Here is a 20,126-nt window from a genome sequence, read left to right as displayed (position 1 = left end):
TGGCTAAGGGCTCTTTGTCCTTCAAGAGGCAGTTCAGGCACGACTTCCTTCTATGAACCCACTCCTCCCCCTCCTAAGGCAGGGTTTGGTGCCCCTCCTCTATGCTCCCGGGGTGCTCAGGGCCCACTGCCATTGTGACACTTTCTCTCCATGTTGTAAATATCAGTTTAAATTCCTTTCCTTTACACTCAGCCCCTTGAGGGTAATAACCTCTCTCTATCTGCCATTTATCTACCAATCAATCATCAATCATAGTGCCTGGCACATGGACAGACTCAAAAGTTACAAGTTTAATGAACATATATATGTGTATGTCTGTTGTTCTTCTTAGATGAGCTATACCTTGAGTACAGAAATGATGTGTTATTCTCAGTCTTTATACTTTAAGTAGATGCCTTCTTTCTCTTTCTTTTCGATGTTTCAGGTTCATTTCACACAAGTTTCAGTTTCTCTGGGTGGATTCTCTTTTAGAATCATTTGAAAAATCTGATTAGGAGGCCAGCAGGTGACATGGTAGTTAAAGGTGCTGGACTCCCAAATGGCTGACCACAGTTCAATTCCTGCACCTGATGGCTCGCTTTCTCATTTTCCCTCTCTCTTTGATTAAATTTTAAAAATAATAAATAAAATGAAGTGATTTTTAAGAAGAATTTTTAAATAACATACAAATCTTATTTTTAGTACAACTTATTATTTGTGATAGAAATATTGGATGACCACAGAAAATCACAAAGAAAACAGAAGCAACTAGCAATCTCCTCATCCAGAGATGCTCATAATTCCTCATCTAGAGATGCTCATAATTCCTCCTTCTTCTAACCTATTGTCTGTGAAGTTCACATACAGACATGTCCATCTCCTGTTCTCAGTCTGGCTCAAAAGACTGTAGTGAGTGGGACCAGCAACTAGCGTAATGGCTATGTCGCTGGACTCCCACGTAGTTGACCGCGGTTCGAGTCCCGGACCCGGTGGCTTAAACTCACGCCGGGCGCGTGTGTGTGTGTGCCCAGGATCCCGAGAGGAGAATGGAGGAGAAGGGATTGCGGCATGGCCATCCCCCCTGGGGGGTGATTTCCTGCTTTCTATCTCTCTGTCTCTCTCTGTCTGTCTGGCGAGCACACGCGCCCTATAGCAAAAAAAAAAAAAAAAAAACCCCCCCCAAAAAAAAAAAAAAAAAGACTGTAGTGAGCTGTTTACATCCTGGAGAAACCTGTAACAGTAACAACATCAGAATTCAATACAGCATTAGTCTCAAAATAAAATGATACGTGGAGTAGCAGCCACTTTGAGTAGGGAAGGCTTTTCACTGGGAGACGGTTTATCTTGAAGCATGCTATTCTTTGTCTTCAAACCCTACTCAGTATATCTAGGGCACTGCAGTTTCTGGACAATTTTATCCTTAACTGAAAAATTAATTCTGGATTTTCACTTATTTTTTTCAATAAGATTTGGTCTACCCTGACCAAATCTCTCTCTTTCAAGTGGTGGATTAAGTTGAAAGGAGTAACTTTGTCAACTAATTTTTTAAGTAGCATCAATGCCTGTTTTTTTTAATTATTATTTGATTTTAGAGAAATTTTTGTTATAGCCTGCATGCACTTGCTAGAGAGACAAAGAGATAGAAAGTGAGAAATCATCCCGTAGGGGGGAGATGGCCACACAACAATCCCTTCTCCTCCTGGGATTTTGAGTGTACATACACACAAGCCCAGTGTGATTTCTAAGCTGGTGAGTCCAGGACTTGAACTGTGGTCTGCCACGTTGGAGTCCAGCACCTTAACCACCATGCCACCTGCTGGTCCAATTCCTATGGTTTTGAAAGTAGAAAAAAAAAAATTCCGAATCTTCAGTTTTGGAATATATTTTACACACCTGGCAGGTGGCCTCTGCTCACCACTACGCTGAGTTCTGTCCATTCTCTCCTTTCTCAGCATCAAGGAACAGGATAAACCTATCACTCTTACATACAGCTCCACTCAAAGAAATCCAGAAAGGAGCTAGCATTGTTGGGAATATTAGCAATCCAACAGGAGAAAATGTGCGCCTGGCTCCCAGGGTTAATGCTGCTAAGTTCTCCTGGAATTCTAAGTTCTCTCATGCCCAGGCTTGTTGTTTTCCTCTGAACTCTACTCTAGGGTGTTTTTCATCAGAATACAAGGGACTATGTCCTGGCTCAAGAAATTTCACACAATTTCAATTCACCATTTCAGAGGCATCTGGAAACAGACCCATGGCTTAAAGTACGGATGGGCTAGTCTAGCTACTAGTCAGTAGATTGACTGTCTTTTTGGAGAGGTGTCTATTCAAGTTCTTTTCCCCTTTTTAAATCAGATCCCCTTTTTCCCTTTTCTCTTGTATTATAGAAGTTCCTTATATTCTTTGGTTATCAAGGCATTATCAGATGTGGTTTGCAAATATTTTCTCCTACTCTGTAGTTCGCCTTTCACTCTGTTGCTTGTTTCCTTTGCTGTGCAAAATTTTTTTAGTTGGATGCAGTCCTATTTGCCTACTTTTATTTTTGTTGCCTATGTTTTTGCTCTTATCCAAGAAATCATCACTAAGATCAATATCATGAAATTTTTCACCTATTTTCTAATAGGAGTTTCATAAGTTTAAGTCTAAATCTTTAATCGTTTTGAATCGATTTTTGTATATGGTTTAAAATAAGGGTCTAGTTTTTGCATGTGGGTATCCAGTTTTGCCAACACTGTTTGTTAAAGAGACTATTTTTTTCACTTGTAATCTTGGGATTCTTGTCAAAGATCAGTTGGTCACACATGCATGATTAGGGGGCCAGCAGGTGACACGGTAGTTAAGGTGCTGGACTCCCACATGGCTGACCACAGTTCGATTCCTGGACCTGATGGCTTCTTTCTCACTTTCCCTCTCTCTGTCTCTGATCAAATTTTAAATGATGGGTTTATTTCAGGGTTTACTATTCTATGCAATTGGCCTTTTTGTCTTATTTTTATGCTAGTACCATACTGTCTTGATTACTGTAGCATTGTGATATATTTTGAAATCAGACAGTGTGATGCCTCCATTTTTTTTCTTCTTCCTCAAGAATGCTTTCATTATTTGGGGCCTTCTGTGGTTCCATATCAATGTGAGGATTATTTTTCTTTTTCTTTAAAAAATGTCATTGGGATTTGACAGGGATAACACTGAATTTATAGATCACTTTGGGTAGTATGAATATCTAAACAATATTAAATATTCCAATCCATAAACATGGGATGTCTTTCCATTTATTTATGTTAAATTTCTTTTGTCAGTGTTTTGTAGTTTTTAGTGCACAAGTCTTTCACTTCCATGGCTAAGTTTGTTCCTAAGCATTTTATTCTTTTGTATGATATTGCACAGAGGCCTTTTCTTTTTTTAACTGCCAGAGGGCACATGTGCTCATCAGAGAGAAAGGGGAGGGGAAACATCCACCAGTGGTGTATGGTTATGCTGCAATCCCTTCTCCTCCATTTCTCCATCCTGTTAGAATTTTTAGCGTGTGCGCGCACACACACACGCCCAGTGTGCTTTTGAAGCAGTCAGGACTGGAATTCGAAATGGCAGTTGGTCATGTGGGATCTGGCTCCCTTAACCATTAGACCACAGGACCAGCCTGTAAATGATATTTGCCTTAATTTCCTGTTTTGGACAGTTTATTGCTAGTGTATAGAAGAGCAACTGATTTAGAAAGCCTGAGATTTGAATTTAGAATTCTCAAACCCCTAGCATACTGGTCCAGAATGAGCTAGCCCCTGACTACCTGCATGTCACTCTCTTTTCTCTGCAATCTTGTCCTTTGTCTCAAAGGGCTCTGTGTGCAAAACCGAGCCCTGACTGCACCTCTGTAAGCACTGTTCTCTATCCTTCATGCCCAAGGGTGATGTAATTGACTGCAGTTCAAGTCCTGGACTGAGTGGCATAAAACTCACTCTGAGCACATGTGCATGCATGCGTGGGTGTGTACTGAAACCCCAAGAGGATACTGGAAGAAAAGGGATTGAGGCATGGCCATTTCCCCTGGGGAGGTGATTTCTTCCTTTCTGTCTCTGTATCTTACTCTGCTTCTCCAGTGAGAGCACACGCCCTATAGCAAAGATCTCCCGAACAAAACAAAACTAAAAACAACCCAAATCTTTTATCTTGGCCTATAAAAACTGGTAGGATTGGCTGCATACCTTGCTCTTCCACTCCATCTTATATTTTCCTCTTCTTAAAAGCTTCAGCCCCACAAGCCTTATTTCAATTCCTTAAACATAGCCCTGCTCTTCTTTGCTCAAGGACTATGTACAAGTTACCTCCCTTGCGATGCTTCTTCCTGACCACTCTATCCAAGGAGGTGCTTCCTTAGCTCCTGTTTATTTTCTAAAATTTAATGTAGTTGACAATGATTTTATTATCTGCATTTTCCGTTTGCTTCTATTTCTTCCCCTCACTGTAAGATAAACTCCGTACAGCCAGGGGTTGGATGTGTCTATTAGGAGCTAGAGGTAAAGCTGTTTATTAAGTCCAATGACTGGCCTATAGTAGGTGCTCAAGAAATATTTACCAGGAACCAGCAGTTAGCGTAATGGCTATGTCGCTGGACTCCCACGTAGTCGACCGTGGTTCACGTCCTGGACCCGGTGGCTTAAAACTCACGCCAGGCACGTGTGCGTGCGTGCCCAAGATCCCAAGAGGAGAATAGAGGAGAAGGGATTGTGGCGTGGCCATCCCCCCTGGGGGGGTGATTTCTCGCTTTCTGTCTCTATGCCTCTCACTGACTGTCTGGTGAGCACACGCACCCTATAGCGAAAACCTCTCCAAAAAAAAAAGAAATATTTACCAAGTAAATTATCTTATAACCATCTTGTAAGTTCACCCAATTATTACTCCCCAGACTTTGGTTAATTAGGTTTCCTGAACTTAAAAAAAAATACTCTCATTATAAAGCAAGCTCAAAATTGGGACCAGCAGATAGTGTAATGGTTACATTTCTGGACTCCCATGTAGTTGACCGTGGTACAAGTCCTGGACCCGGCAGCTTAAAGCTCACACCAGACATGTGTGTCTGCATGTGTGCCCAAAATCCCGAGAGGAGAATGGAGGAAAAGGGATTGTGACATGGCCAGCCCCTCTCACTTTCCGTCTCTCAGACAAGTGCACATACCCTGTAGCAAAAATATCTAAATAAATAAAGCTCAAAATTAATACAGGAATCATTGTATTTTGAGAAAGTTTCATTTACATTTGGACTCCAGTAGATTATTTTCTTCAGTAGTTACATTGGCTATTACATAGACCTCCATGGCGAATAAAAAACAAAACTATCATGAATACAAATTGGTTTATTAACAAAACTATGGAAGTAACATAGCAGTGATATACATGTCTTATTTAATGTGGAAAATATTTTAATAAGATCATTATGGCTTTCTTACAATGTATCTACTTAGTCTAAACCTCTGGTTCCATTCTGCAATAAATCTCCTTGAAACTCTCAGAATGTACAGCCCAAGGGACCAGCAGGTGGCATAATGGCTATGTCGCTGGACTCCCATGTAGTCGACTGTGGTTTGAGTCCTGGACCCAGTGGCTTAAACTCATGCTGGGCGAGTGTGTGTATGTGCCCAATATCCTGAGAGGAGAATGGAGGAGAAGGGATTGCAGCATGGCTATCCCCACTGGGGGTTGATTTCTCGCTTTCTGTCTCTCTCTCTCTCTGTCTTTCTGGTGAGTGTACACACCCTATATCAAAAAATAGAAAGAAAAAAAAAAAGAATGTACAGTCCATTGTTTTGGGAGTCCAGGGCCTTAACCACTACACCACCTATTGCCCCCCACATGTGCATTTTCAATTATTAAAAAAAAAAAGTCTAGAATAATACACATGGAATGTAAACAGTGGTTTCTCAATGAAGTGTAATTCTTTGCTTATCAAAATTTTCTACAGTTTCTAAAAATGAACCTGCATTGCTTTTTATCATTAGAAAGTGTATTTTTTTTTTTTGTCTTGCCTTTGGATCTTTATTCCCACTATTAAAACACACAATTTATGAAAGCTTGCTTAAAAGTAAATGCTATTTCAACTCTTCTAATTATAAAGAAGTTGGTAGATTGCTTTAAAATCAAAGCAGATTTCTTAGTATGGGCTATAAAAATGTGAACAAGAAACAGGAGAACTACAATTTTCATGGATGTCAGGAAAGCTAAGAGGAAAAAAATACCATCGAAGTTGCAACATTACTTCCTTAGGCTGTACATTCCAAGAGTTTCAGTCTGGAAAATTCCTTAACGCCTAAAACATTCACTAACATGTAAAATACTGGGTTGTCATGGGGCCTGTAGGTGGTGTGGTGGTTAAGGGCACTGGATCCCCACATGACTGACCTTGGTTTGAGTTCCAAATCTGGCGGCTTGCTTTCTCACATTCTCTCTCTTACTCTGTCCCCCGGCGGGCAAATTAAAATAAATAAATACACAAAGAAAGTTAAATAAAAAATAATTTTAAAAAATTGGATCATCAGAAAAGTCATGACGTGTTTTTCTATGCAATAATGGGCCCTGACTTTTCCAACAACCCAACACATTACACCACACGCATCTCAGTGTTCTGCAAGCAAACACTCCATGGTTCCTGAGCTATCACCAATAAACATGCACTGAGTTCTTTTTATAAATAAGAATTGGTACTAGGAAAGTCAGATACACCACTGTCCCTTTCTTTCAGGAAATATACCATAAAGATAGATTATTTTATTTACTATAGATAGTCTTTAGGTTTACATGTATTTGCTAGTTTTCTGCATGAATAATTTTCTATGTATTCTCTCCTCTACTCCTTACTACTTGTACATGGGGGAACTATTCCCATTTAACAGGTAAGAAGACCAATGCATATAGAGATTAAGTAGTTTGTCGAAAATCACAAAACGGAGACGTGGAATGGCTAGGTCTGAAATGCAGTTCTACCCCTCTGCAGAGGCCAAGCTTTTTTTAACTATCCCTTTACACACACACAACCACCTAAGTAAGGGGCACAGGCAGCAGGCAGTAGAGTGAATCAGAGGAAAACCAACACCACCGAGGGCCAGAGAATCCAAGGATGCTCCATGGAGTGGGTGGTATTGGACTGCAGTCTTGAAAATCAGAAATGCAGTATCAGGAAAAACATACAGTTCCAGGAGAAGGCGTTCCTCCCTCCTAGATACACATACGATTTAGATGTCTCCACGTCTCTTCTACAGAGGATTGGGACACACTGCCCAAACTACAAGAGAGAACCTGACAATATTTTATGATTAGAATGAAATCTTAGCCATTCAAAGTGAGGAACACTATCCTTCTTTCCTATCATTACTAAGCCTCTCCTCTCCCACTGGTCAGAAATAATTTCAAAAGGAATAAGGAGAAAAACCCTGTCTCTAAATAAAACCTAAGAGGACAATGAACTACTTTTGAAGATTCGCAGCACTAAAGAGGAAAATGTCTCTGGGTTAAAGAAGAAAACTGGGCCAAACTTACAGAAATAATTATGTCATGAGTGTGGAACTCAATTTCAATTTATAAGTGGAAAAAAGCCATTAAGAAAAAATGGGTGACAGGGGAATAAAATGAACCAGACAAATCCATGTTCGGAGTAAAACACATAGACTTTTTTTCCCCTTGCAATAATGGAGGAGGAGGAGGAAAAGAAAGAAAAGTAAATCATGATTTATTCCTACTTTCTCCCAAATTATAATCATATCTACTTATCTTTAGATAGATAAATGAACATTTATTATTTATTTACTTATCTATTTGTTGTGATTTCAAGCTGCTGGGTCTGGGACTCACACTGCAACCGGCCATCTGGGAATACTGCACCTGAACCACCATGCCACCTGCTAGTCCCATACGATCATATATATCTAAAGGAATACTTAACAATAACAATTTACCAATAAAAAGGGGAGGAAGATAATCTTTTGCTTTAGTTCCTCTTAATCTCAAGGATCTAGAGGATCTCCATGTCTCCTGTCAGTCACCTGGCTGTCTGCAATTCCGCTCCTCTAATGCCACTCTTATCAGGCCTGCACCCCCACTTCACTGGAATGACTCTCATCAAGGTGACCTGTAATATCCATGTTTCCAAACTCAGTGCTCAAGGAGCAGGCCTCACCTTTCTTATCCAGTCAGCTGCAATTGACACACTTGATTGCTCCATACTCTCTCACGTGCTTCTTCACAGGTTTTTTAGGGTACCACACTCACATCTCAGTCCCCTTTTTATAATCTTTCACTGTTACAGAGTGATTAAGGTTCAATTCTTAGGTCTTACTGACACTCCCCCTTAAGTGATTTCACCTGCTCTCTTGACTTTAAGTACCACTCACAGGCAGGTGACTTCCACTGTATATCTCCTGTCCAGCCCTCTGTTTTGAACTACAGATTGATATTTAACTGCTGCTTTGACACCTTCATTTGAATATCCAATAAATATTGTTTAACATATCTGAAACTCAGCTAATAACGCCCTTCACCCTGATACTCCCCGCTGGAAAAAAACAAAAATCTTACTCCACCTACAGATTTCCATATCTCAGTTGATGGCTACTTCAATCCTTCCAGTTGCTCTACCCCCAATCCTTAGAATATCCTTAGCTCCTCTCTCTTACATGCCTACTTCAAATCTGCCAGCAAAACCTGTTTGCTCTAGCTTCAAATTACAGCTATTGGAGAATTTAACCACGTCTCCCACATCCACTGCTACCGCCCTCATCAAAGCCACTCTCGTCTCTTACTTGTACTTCTGGATGGCCTCCTATTTGGTCCCTTGCTTTTACCCTGGCCCCCGGAGTCTATTCTCAACACAGCAAGTGCTTCTTTTCAGATCTAAGACAAATCATGTCACTCCCCTGCAATGGCTCTCAACTCACTCATGATCAAGGCCATCTTTCAGTGGTACACAAGATCCTAAACTATCTGTGTTTGCAGTTATCCCCACCCCTGCCCACATCTCTACTCCTCCTCTATCCTCCAACTGGTTTTCCTTTAATAAACAAAACGTGTGTTCTGCATGGTAGGAGTCTTTCTTTTGTACACTGATGTATCCTGAAACACTAGTGAGTGTGAGGCACATAATGGTGCTCAAATAAAAACTGTGTAATAAACTGCTTTCTAGTCTCTTAGCAAACTATAACATATTCAGCCAAGTGACTGGCTTGTTAGACTAGGACTCATATTCCTTGACCTTAAAAACAGTGTGTGTGTCACAGTAAATGCTTGATAAATGTTTGTTGAATGAATTTCTAAGTGGTACTGTCATTGTCAATGGAAGAAATAAAATCTTTAAAAATCAACAAAACAAAAAACATTGTGTCTTTCATAAATCCATTAATTCATCTATTTAATATAAATTTGGCCCATTATAATATAATACGCTGTGTACAGACATTATGGCTGGAAATTTAACAGATTTAGTCCTTTTTGCATGGGGCAAAGAGACAGGAAACCAAATAACTTCAATACCACCTGCTAACTGTCATTACAGAAGGCAGCCTTGAGTACAACAGGATCACAGAACAAAGCACCTCCCTGACAGGGTCGAGGAGGAAGGGGCCATCAGGAAGGATGTGCACCTTAATGAAGTTTTTAAGGAGTTCGTTAAGGGAAGTGCTCTGGCATAGACTGTCAAGGAAGGAGGAAGGAAGACCACTTTAAGAGACATAGCCTGTCTGAAAGCACAGTCTGAGGATATGGGAGTATGAAGCACAAGGCAGCTCAGCACAGCTAGGATGCTGAAATTCAAGGTCTATGTGGAGATAGAAGAGGTCTGCCACTTGTATGGCCTAATCGGATTGATTTAATCTTGAAGTTCAGGGATAGTCATTAAAGCTTCATTTTCAGTTTTGCCTTTTAGAAATATCTGATATTAAGTAGTGTATTAAACAGAGCCTTGAGAAAGATCATACAAATAGGTATTAAATTTTTTTTGAGATTTTTTTTTTTTTTTTTTTGCTATAGGGTGCATGTGCTTACTAGAAAGACAGACAGAAAGCAAGAAATCACCCCCTAGGGGGGATGGCCACGCTGCAATCCCTTCTCCTCCATTCTCCTCTCAGGATCTTGGACACGCATGCACACGCACCTGGTATGAGTTTAAGCCACCAGGCCCAGGACTCAAACCACGGTCGACTACATGGGAGTCCAGCGACATAGCCATTACACCAACTGCTGGTCCTGTTATTGAACTTTAATGCAGAGTTTGAACCACAGTATAAATTGGTAAAGAATTTGAAAAATTTTAATTCTTGACACAAAGTAATCTGACAAATACTATTATTATTTACCTTGTTTCCCCACCCAGAAGACTGAAAAGAAGAGAGTATTGGGACCAGCAGTTAGCGTAATGGCTATTTGGCTGGACTACCACGTAGTTGACTGCGGTTCGAGTCCCGGACCTGGTGACTTAAACTCACGCCGGGCGCGTGTGCGTGCATGCCCAAGGAGAAAGGAGGAGAAGGGATTGTGGTGTGGCCATCACCCCTGGGGGGTGATTTCTCGCTTTCTATCTCTCTGTCTCTCTCTGTCTGTCTGGTGAGCGCACGTGCCCTATAGCAAAAACCTCTCCAAAAAAAAAAAAAAAGAGTAATAAATGAAATAGACTCGAAAAAAATCTTTTAACACATCCTGATTTGACTTCAAATCCCAAAGGAAGTGAACAGAATAAACAAATGCTCATGAAGAAAACCATCCTCCATGTCACTCTACTCAACAGGGAACTCGCCATGATAGTCCAAGAGAACATTTACAACGCCAAAAGAAATACCCAATCCACCTATCCTCTTCTCACTCCTACTCCCTCCTGAACCTCTCATATTTTTCTTTCTAAAAGATACTGACACTCAATAGCTGCTTGTCACTCCAGAGTTCCGGTAATCCTTCCCGGCTTTGCAACAGTAAAATCTTTGTCCTTAAAGCAAAGGGGAAGGACTGCCTGAATCACAGGAATGATTACTTCAAACAACCATTTACTTTGCTAGGGCACAAAAGATCTTTCTCAATTGTCTTCTTTCACAACATGCCTTGTGAACCAAGCCTTGGAGGTTAGCTTGCTTTGGGGTCCACTGTAGGCGACTGGATAAGAACCAGAACGATCCCTGGCATTGGTACAGAATGGAACTGTCACAGGTAAATGAATACGTGCTCTGTTCTCTAGTTCCAGTCCTGCTGCCTGAAAATGTGTTAGTAAGTGATGGTCACATCTCAAGTATTTATTCTAGAAGTTTGAGAGAGAGAAATACAAATCAGGTACAAAGAGGTCCTAAAGTATGAGAATCCAATACTTTTTTCTCCTTTAGGGCAGCACTTGAAGTTTGAAAAACTAATGGAAAATCAAAGCACAAAATGCTGTAGATAGTTCAAGCAGAATTATTAAAAAATGTTTAGCATCAGACAATTCAGTACATACTTCCAGAAGAACCCACAGAGTGGGTTCTGAATGTTCACAACATAATATGTTAAATATTAATATGAAATTTGTGAATAGTCTCAATTTGTTTAATATATACTGTATATATGCCTTTTTAAAAATTTAATTTCATTTACTATAATTGTTAATATTTTTAAATTTGCTATAGGGCACATGTGCTTGCCAGAAAGACACACACATGCACACACACACACATACACAGAGAGAGAGAGAGAGAGAGAGAGAAAGCAAGTCACCACATCTGAGACTCGAACCATGATTGGCCATGTGGGAGTACAACACTTCAACCACCACACCATCTGATGGCCTGTCTACATGCGTTTAAAGACCATTTTATGTCCTACAAAGATGTGTAATGACTATATATAAATAACAAATTACAATAAAAAATGTTTAAGACCAAAATAAACTCATACTTTAATTCCATTATCCCACCAAGTTTCTGAAGTCTCCTTATTTATATCTCAGTATCATTTACAAAGTCCAATCTACCTATTTAAGAAAACTGAGTAAGGGAAAATGTGTGAAAATCTAAAATAGAAAGAATGATAATTATGGCTCTAAGCACACAGAAAAAGATCCACAAGAAAGGCATATATTCATGAGACTTGATGTTGTCTGTTTAATTTCACTCTATCACAAAATTACGTTCACGAACAAGAACTAAAACTCATTTTTGAAGTGAGTTTTCAATACTTATTGAGCTTCTAAAAATAATACTTTTGGAACAAACTGTGGCTTTCAATGGTTGTTTCACAATATCTCACACAGGGACATGATGGTGTGATACTCAAGTCTAAGCACCAATTCTAAAACGTATTCAAAGGGGCGTTTTCTTTTTTTGTGTCCTTTTACTCAACAGTAAAGTGATGTTCTATGAAGTGAAGTCAACAAGAAAGAAAAAAGTAAATTTTCTCAGCATTGCTCAATTGCTCTAAATTTAAACCTCTACCTCTCAGAAACACTTCCTAGAGAGAAAAAAAAAAGCAACCTTGTTGTTATTTAGGTTAAAATTTTGAATAATTTTTAAAATCCTGCTGTTCCTTCTTTTCTTAGAATGAAAAAAAAAAAAAGAAAAGGTATTCCCTACAGGTTTTGTGTCCTTTTCTTCTTTATTTTTAGAGGAGTTTTTGCTATAGGGCACGTGTGCTTGTAGAGGCTGCAGTGGGCCCGGCTTCTATCCCAGCGGGATCCCTGGCAGCTGTGATGTAACCCTGGGTACGTGCTGCGTTTTCTGCTAGAAATGCAAGTAAATGTGCAAACAGGAAAAAGGGAAATGTGAAATGTGTATTTTATGGCTGTTTCATCTGGATGTATGATTTTTAAAATCGATACAGCATGTTTAGGCTTGTACTACACCCTAGAGAAATCATCTGGATCAGGGAAAGTTGCAAAACGTGTGTGTGTGTGTGTGTGTGTGTGTGAGAGAGAGAGAGAGAGAGAAATGTGGGAGGAAGGATCAAAATGGTTCTTACCTTTATTTCTCCAGGAATAATCCAAGAACCAAGAACACACTATAAATCAAATAAATGAAGAAAACAATAAACAAATCTGTAATTTGTAGTTTTGGTATTCCTTACCATGTTGGGTAGCAGATTAGCTTTTAAACATGTACAGCTGGTGCCAGCAGGTGATATGGAGGTGAACGTGCTGGGCTCCCACATGGCTGACCATGATTTGAGTCCCAGATCAGGTAGCTTGCTTTCTCCCCCCCCCCCCCCCTCTCTGGTGAGTGCATGTGCCCTATAGAAAATTTAAAATAATAAGAGTAAATAAAATTGAATAAACAATTCAAAAGCATGTAAAGGTATGGAATCATGATCACGTTCTATACACTTTTTTCACCTATCACTAAAGAAAATAATCTTCCTGATATCTTCCTGTAGTATGAAAACAATGTCTAAAGATATAATTTTTAATAAACACCATTTGATTAAAAATGGAAATGGCAGCACTAGCAGAATAAAGCAAACTACTAAAGTTATCTGGAAAATAGGCTTATTGCATATAAGAAAAAAATTTTGCTTATAAGGAAAACACAAAAAGGAAAAAAATAGAAATAGGGGCTTGAGAAAATGTACTTGTTTTCTCATCTGTTAAGTGGAAATATTCATAACACTTGCCTTACAACGTCATCATAAGGATAAAATAAACTTGGGGACCAGCAGGTGGCATGGTGGTGAAGGTGCTGGACACTCCCATGTGGATGACCATGGTTCAAGTCCCAAACCTGGTGGCTTGCTTTCTCACTTTTCCTCTCTCTCTCTCTTTCTCTTTGTGTCTCTCTGGCAAATTAAAATAAATGAATAAATTAAAAATTAAATAATTCTTTTTTAAAAAAGCATAAAATAAACTCACATATGCAGACCATTGAAAAGAGTATCTAGGTCTTTACCGAGTCTCAAGAAATATTAGTACTAAATTTCATCATTGATAGTAATGATGAAAACTCATGTCTATAGGCCATTTCTCGCTTCCAACCCAGGAAGACTAACGTGGTCCTAAAGGAGTCACAATCACGTGAAAATCTTGCCTCCCAAGCAATGATAGCCTTATCTGACAGAGGGAGTATACTGAAGAAATGGCTCAAGATTTCTAAAATTCAGAAGCAAGAAGAGGTCATCATGGAGAGATCAGTGTTGCTGATTTGTGAAGAGAAAACTATCATCTAAGAAAAGAGGAATACGATTGTTCTGCAATTTCCAGAGTGCTGTACTTCAATTAAATAGGGGAAGTTACAGAGGAAGATGTCTGCTCAGTCTGAGACTCTCTAACACTGAAAACATTCACCTTATAAAAGGGTAGGAAAGGGTAGGGTGCTTTGAAGGGTAGAGTGTCTTGTTACTGAGTACGAAACGAGTTCCATCAAGGATGATAAAGTCCATCGAGTCCTCAGCAAGTCCAGGCTAGATGACAACAATAATGATCCCCCTCCACCATCACAATAATGACAGTGGACATTGGCAGAAATTGCCCACCACTGCTGTCAGCACTTTCCACATATTGACTCAATTACTCCTCACGACAGTCCCCCGGCTCCACACTCAATGTTCTTAACCACTACGTTTCCCTGCCTGTTTCCCAGCTCTGAATCCATTTTTCGTTTATAAAATGAGGATATTGTAGGACTTACCCCACAGTGGTAGAATAAATTCACTGATGTATTTGTTTAGCACCCAGAACAGTGCCTGACAGCTTTAAAAAATTATATATAGATAGATAGATAGATAGATAGATAGTTCATTTTTTTTAATTTATTTTTTTTTTTTTTTTTTTTTTTTTTTTTTTACTTAGGTAACATGTCAGGGAAGGCTCTGCCTTGGCTACAGTTAGTAATGTGACACAATTTTTTTTTTTATCAATTTACATAGAGCTCAATTAGCCTTTGAGGCTAATTCTGTAACTAAACAAAACTAGCCATGAGAAATGGGCAGAACCGCTTCAGTGAGAGTCCTACAGTGATGTTCTCTGGATACTTTGAAAGAAAAAAAGAAAAAAAAAACTGGCTTAGTCCTTCACTCTCTGCGGATTTCTTATCATCCTCAGTGTGTTGGCCAATCATCCCAACTATGCTTTTAGCAGAAGCCTTAATTGCTTCACATGACAGACTTTACCTAGTACCCACTTAACCAATTCCCAAACCTAGTCAATCCAATCCACTTTGTGCCTGCCATGCAATTGCAGCGTGGCCTAGTAAACCTTCTATTGGCCCTGCATCGCTTCTTTACAGATCCTCAGAAGAAAATAAAATTTTCTGACTTCCTTTCCAAGGCCAATTCTATTCTCTGATGCCCCAGGCAATGTAGGTTACACCATCTTCCTCAGTTCACTTTCTCAAAACCATTCCCATCTCTAGCCTCTCTTGAAAATGTTTCTATTCATCTATAAACATACCCCTGAAAAAATGTTCTCAGTCCTGTTTCCCTTTTAGATCTTGACTCTTTCTCCCATTTAACTGCCAGCATTTCAGGAATGGTCTTTTGCCACAGCTATGTAGCTGACTGAAGTAATAGATGTGAATCATTGGAAAGCAACTTGGTACAGGTCATTCTTGATCACAATCAATCTTTCAAGTATGTTTAAAGGTCCTGTCATCCAGAAGCCTCATATTTGGTGGCCATTAATTATTTTTCTCCATTTACACTGTGATTTTAACAAATATAAGAGAAAGCCACAAAGGTTTATTATACATGACAAACTGTACATTAGCTAAATGTTGATACTTGCTTTAGGACTCACTAGACAGTCTATACATGAGCAATACCAATATCCTAAAAAAAATGTTTTTTGAAGAGCAACTCTTACGTAAACTGAGTCCTTACACCCTATAGAGTAATGATGCAAGTCATGAACAACAGTTTGATAGTGCTACTTGTCCATATAAATTTAGAACCTTAAATGATTGAACCCTTACCATTCATACAGAAGAATAAACTTACAGTAATAAAGTTTTCTATACCTTCAGGGAAAAGGATCTGGTAAAACAAAAAAAACCAAACAAACCTAAGAGACCATATGATATACTGAAGGAGAAAAAAGCAAACACAGTGAGAACAAAGCACGAGGGGAGGAAGAGGCGATCCTAATTTCTCAGCGTCTCCTAGGCAGGAATTAATACATTCTGGTATACACATAACGACAATGAGAAGCAGATGAAGAGCTTTCAGCTGGGATATGGAAGGACTAGATGCACCATTTTAAGAGGCTCCCTAGTTACTGTATGGAGAATACATGGGTAAATGTAACGGGCACCAGCGGGAGTCAGAAGGCTGTTTCCGAAGCCTTGAGAAATGATGGTAGCCAAGGTCAGGGTGGCAACCCTTACGTGACAGAGGAAAGGGAAAGTCAAAGATGCCTCCACAGGTTCCAGTTTAGGAAATTGGGCAGCGCCAACATGGTAATGAGAGAACGGGTTAAGTGATAAGATAATAAATTTAGTTTTAAGATGCTGAAGTTAAAGTACTACTGGAAGCAGGTCAAGGTACCCAGTAGAAAGTGGGATATATAGATTTGAATTGAGGAACACAGTCAGCACTAGAGCTAACTATTATCTGGTACAGAAAACTTTAAATGTGTGGACACACTCTTACCCTCAGTATAATTTCATTGAAACTTTAGGCAACTGTCAAGAGTTGACCAGTCCCATTTATTCTCATAGCTGTAAAAATTCCACATAAAAGTTGCTGTAGGCAATAACTTAAAGTTAAGACAGAGTTTTTATCTTGGTCTCTCTGTGAGTCTTTTTATTTTTTTTTCTCCTTCCCATTTTGTCTGCCTGTCTACAATTTCTTTCTTTCTATCTACCTACCTACTTATCGAGGTATGATAAGGAAATTAAAAAAACAAACAAACAAACAAAAACCTCTCACTATTCTTAATCATAAAAGGCAAAGTAAAGAATATCCCACAATTCTGTGCTAACGACAACAAAAAATACCTAAGTTAAATAATACTAATTCTACATTGATTTTTCTCTTACAAATTATTGATTCTTAATTAACCAGGATCCCAAGGCAGTCAACTCCACCTGTAGCTTTAACCACAGAGGTTAGACAGCTGACAGTCCTGTTGGTGCTCACTACCAGAAATCCGAGTCACACTGTATGTACCTCTGTCTAACTGATGGTGCCCTACTTTGGTGGGAGATGGAGAGGCAGGACCTGTTGGCAAGGAAACAGCTGCTTCCTTCCTGAGTAAGGGAAAACCAGGATGGCGACAGTTTGAGCAGAGCAAAAAAACAGTCAAGAATTGCCGCTGCTCTTTGTTGGCAAGAATTTTCAAGACTGAGGCACAATTGGGTACTTTGAAGTATTATCAATTGAGAGAGTATTGTCTACCTGGGTACTCTGCTGAAGTCCAACAAACCCCCTTGCCACCCCCCCATTTTCTACATTTGAAAAACTTGTAAGTTTGCAGTGGTACAAAGATCTAGCCTCAGCCTATCTACAGTGGGCAAAGACTGAAAGGCACTGTTCCCTTGTACTTTAGGACTATACCCAAGAAAATGCACTTTCTGGTTAAAAAGAAAGAAAAAGAAAATTTTCATTTTCTGTATAGTAGTTATATTTGTATGACTTAACTAGAATTACTATTAAAAGTTCATTAGAAAATGTTCTTCTTAAATACGTTTACTTTCATATACTTAATTTTAAAAGATATTTGCAACTTTCATAATTTGTTCTTTTATCATTCCCCTTCCCATCCACTTCTGTACCCAGAAAATCATATCCAAGGATTCCTGGGTAAATTAGACAATCACTGGATTGATATAACTAACATTTTTTAAAAAGCTGTAAATAGGTAAGTTATTGTTCTTCATCAAATGGAAATTAGCAATCACTGGAAATAACAATAATTAGTGTGGGCATGAAGTATGAAATTTTAAAAACAGTTTACTATGCTGATTAGTTCAACATTTATATTTTCATCAGAACTTAATAATCCCATAAATAAATAGAGATCTCAATTATTTAAAAAAAATCAAGGGATAACATATGTATTTAGACATATTAGCAGCGTAAAGATGTATGCTTCAACACACTTATTGGAAAACGTCTGAAAATATTACTACACTGAATTCAAGGGTATCCGCAGGAACCTGACATAGAAGTTCTCTAGAATAACAACATTTCAGGAAATTCCAAAAAAGGAAAAGGGTCAGATAGGAAATAGCCTCAAAATAATCGACAAAGTTCAGTGCTTGCTCCAACTTGATTTTTTTCTCTCCATTGGAAAAACAAAAACAAAAACCAGTCTCAGGATGGGTGAATCACTTAGATGAAAGTTCATCTACGGGAATAAATGGAGAGGCCGCCTGGGCAGGTGACACAGGAGAGTCGGTAGTAGTGCTGACTTTCGCTGGTGAGTTACAAGAAGATCCTGCACTGCTGCTGTTTCCATCGAGGGTATCTGAAGATACGCACACACCGGGATCTGACAGCTGTGCAACGTCAGAAGAAAGCATGTTGGTGATGCCCTGGAAAAATCTCTTTGGCTGATACTCAGTTTCCATTTCACATTTTCTTTTCAATGGTCCAAGAACACTTGGTCTAATGCAATTGATGGGACTCTGGCTTCTCCGGGTAGTAAATCGGGTGGTGGGGCTGGGAATAGGGCTTGGAGGCAATCCATTGCTACTCACAAAACTTTGCAAGGATGGTGAAAAACACTGCTTCCCAATTCCCCGGGTGGGTGACGGTGCTGGTGACACCGGAATGAAATCGATGCGCTTCGGGGAGGCGGATTTCTCCACGTCGTTGTCACTCAGGCTGAAACTTTCCTCCCAGGAGTGGCTTATCTGCATTGCGGTTTGCACTTCACGCTCGTGGACCGTCTCTCGGTTGATCAAGTCCATGCCCTCCTCCTGCTTGATCTGGTGCAAGCGGCTGCTGTGCATGCGGACAGGAGAGGCCGGGAGCAGCAGGCCGTGGCGGCTCGGGAACGTTGTGCTGTTCCGCCTGGCGCTCGGCGCCTCGGCCTGGAATACCGGCGAAGTGTCACTGAGGCCGTGGATCAGGGGGGCGCTATTAGATCTCCTTTTGAGCGAGGTCGTGGGCAGGGAGGCGGGGGCAGTGTTCAGTCAGGGCCCTAGAACTCCCATTCCCCGCAGTCCAGGGCCGCCACCGCCGCCACCGCCACCAAGAATCTGTCAGCGGGCTCGCCTCTCTGCGCATGCGTGCCCCTTCGCGCAGGCGCCTTGCCTGGCCGTCCTGGCGGCGCCTGCTTAGTGCGTAAAAGCTGCGTGCAGCCGTGGGAGGGCGGGGCGAGGAGCTGGCAGCGCGGCTGTGCTGCCTTCCGCATCCAGCTTTGGGCGCAAGCTCACAGTAATGTGGTGAACAAGTTTTTCACATTCAGGGGTATGTGCTTGTGAGACAAATATGAGCTTCTTCACAGAGGCCCCGGTGAGGTAGGGCTGTATAACGGGGCGTAGGGCTTGACCTAACCAGGGAAGGCTTCCCCGAGGAAGGAAGAGTCTCCTAAAATCCGAAGTAGTAGGTGAAATGCGTGTGGTGTAGACCTTTCGGAGAAGCGGGAAGCTAGGGCTGCCCAGCCAGGTGGCAGGCGGGAATCCGGAAGGGAGGAGGAAGTGTGGCCTGGAGTAGAGTGAGAGCTGGGGTGGTGGACCACGGCAGATTTGGGCTTTATCTTGAGAACAATGGAAACGACAAAGGGTTTTAAGCATGGGTATAATCGCTGCTGAAAAGCCCACTAGCTGCAATCTGGAGAATGATTATTGGGAGATTAGAACTACAGAGAAAAGGCCAGAAAGGATGGTAATTTGCACAACTGTGGTAGTCTAAGAGAGAAGAATAAATTTGAGAACTATTTGGGAGGTTGGGGAGAAAAAAACCCCATTTGATTCTATTACTCTTGGTTTCATTACAGACATTTTCAGCACAAGTATATGAAGGAGTCTTCAAAAAGTTCATTGAAAATGCATAGTATAAAAAAACACACGCAATTCTAAACTTTTCTGCACCAAAATAAGCTCGTACTTTAATTCCATGTTTTCACGAACTTGTTTAAGTCCCCTCCTGCGTGCCTAATAATCATTCACTATGAGAGAGAAAGGAAAACCAATAGGTCTTCACATTTAAAAAACAACACTGGGGCCTGCAGGTGGTGTAGTGGTTAAGGCGCTAAATTCCTACAGGGCGATCAATCTCCATTAGAG

General features: G+C 40.3%; 2 protein-coding genes across 2 annotated transcripts in view; both read right to left on the bottom strand.

Annotated features, from left to right (window-relative positions):
• PIP5K1B (phosphatidylinositol-4-phosphate 5-kinase type 1 beta) overlaps positions 1 to 20,126 on the bottom strand; it is a 360,249-nt gene that overhangs the window by 242,726 nt on the left and 97,397 nt on the right. The gene's annotated exons all lie outside the window — the stretch shown is intronic.
• Positions 16,137 to 19,031, bottom strand: PABIR1 (PP2A Aalpha (PPP2R1A) and B55A (PPP2R2A) interacting phosphatase regulator 1; the record flags this gene model as incomplete). Its single annotated transcript, XM_006152510.3, has 1 exon — positions 16,137 to 19,031. A coding segment is annotated over one exon (810 nt), but the record flags the coding sequence as incomplete, so codon positions are not given.

This window comes from Tupaia chinensis, unplaced genomic scaffold (genome assembly GCF_000334495.1).
Source record: "Tupaia chinensis unplaced genomic scaffold, TupChi_1.0 Scaffold000354_1, whole genome shotgun sequence".
NCBI lineage: Eukaryota > Metazoa > Chordata > Mammalia > Scandentia > Tupaiidae > Tupaia > Tupaia belangeri.
The sequence above is the reverse complement of the archived record's forward strand: the minus strand, read 5'-3'. Positions and strand labels throughout refer to the sequence as shown.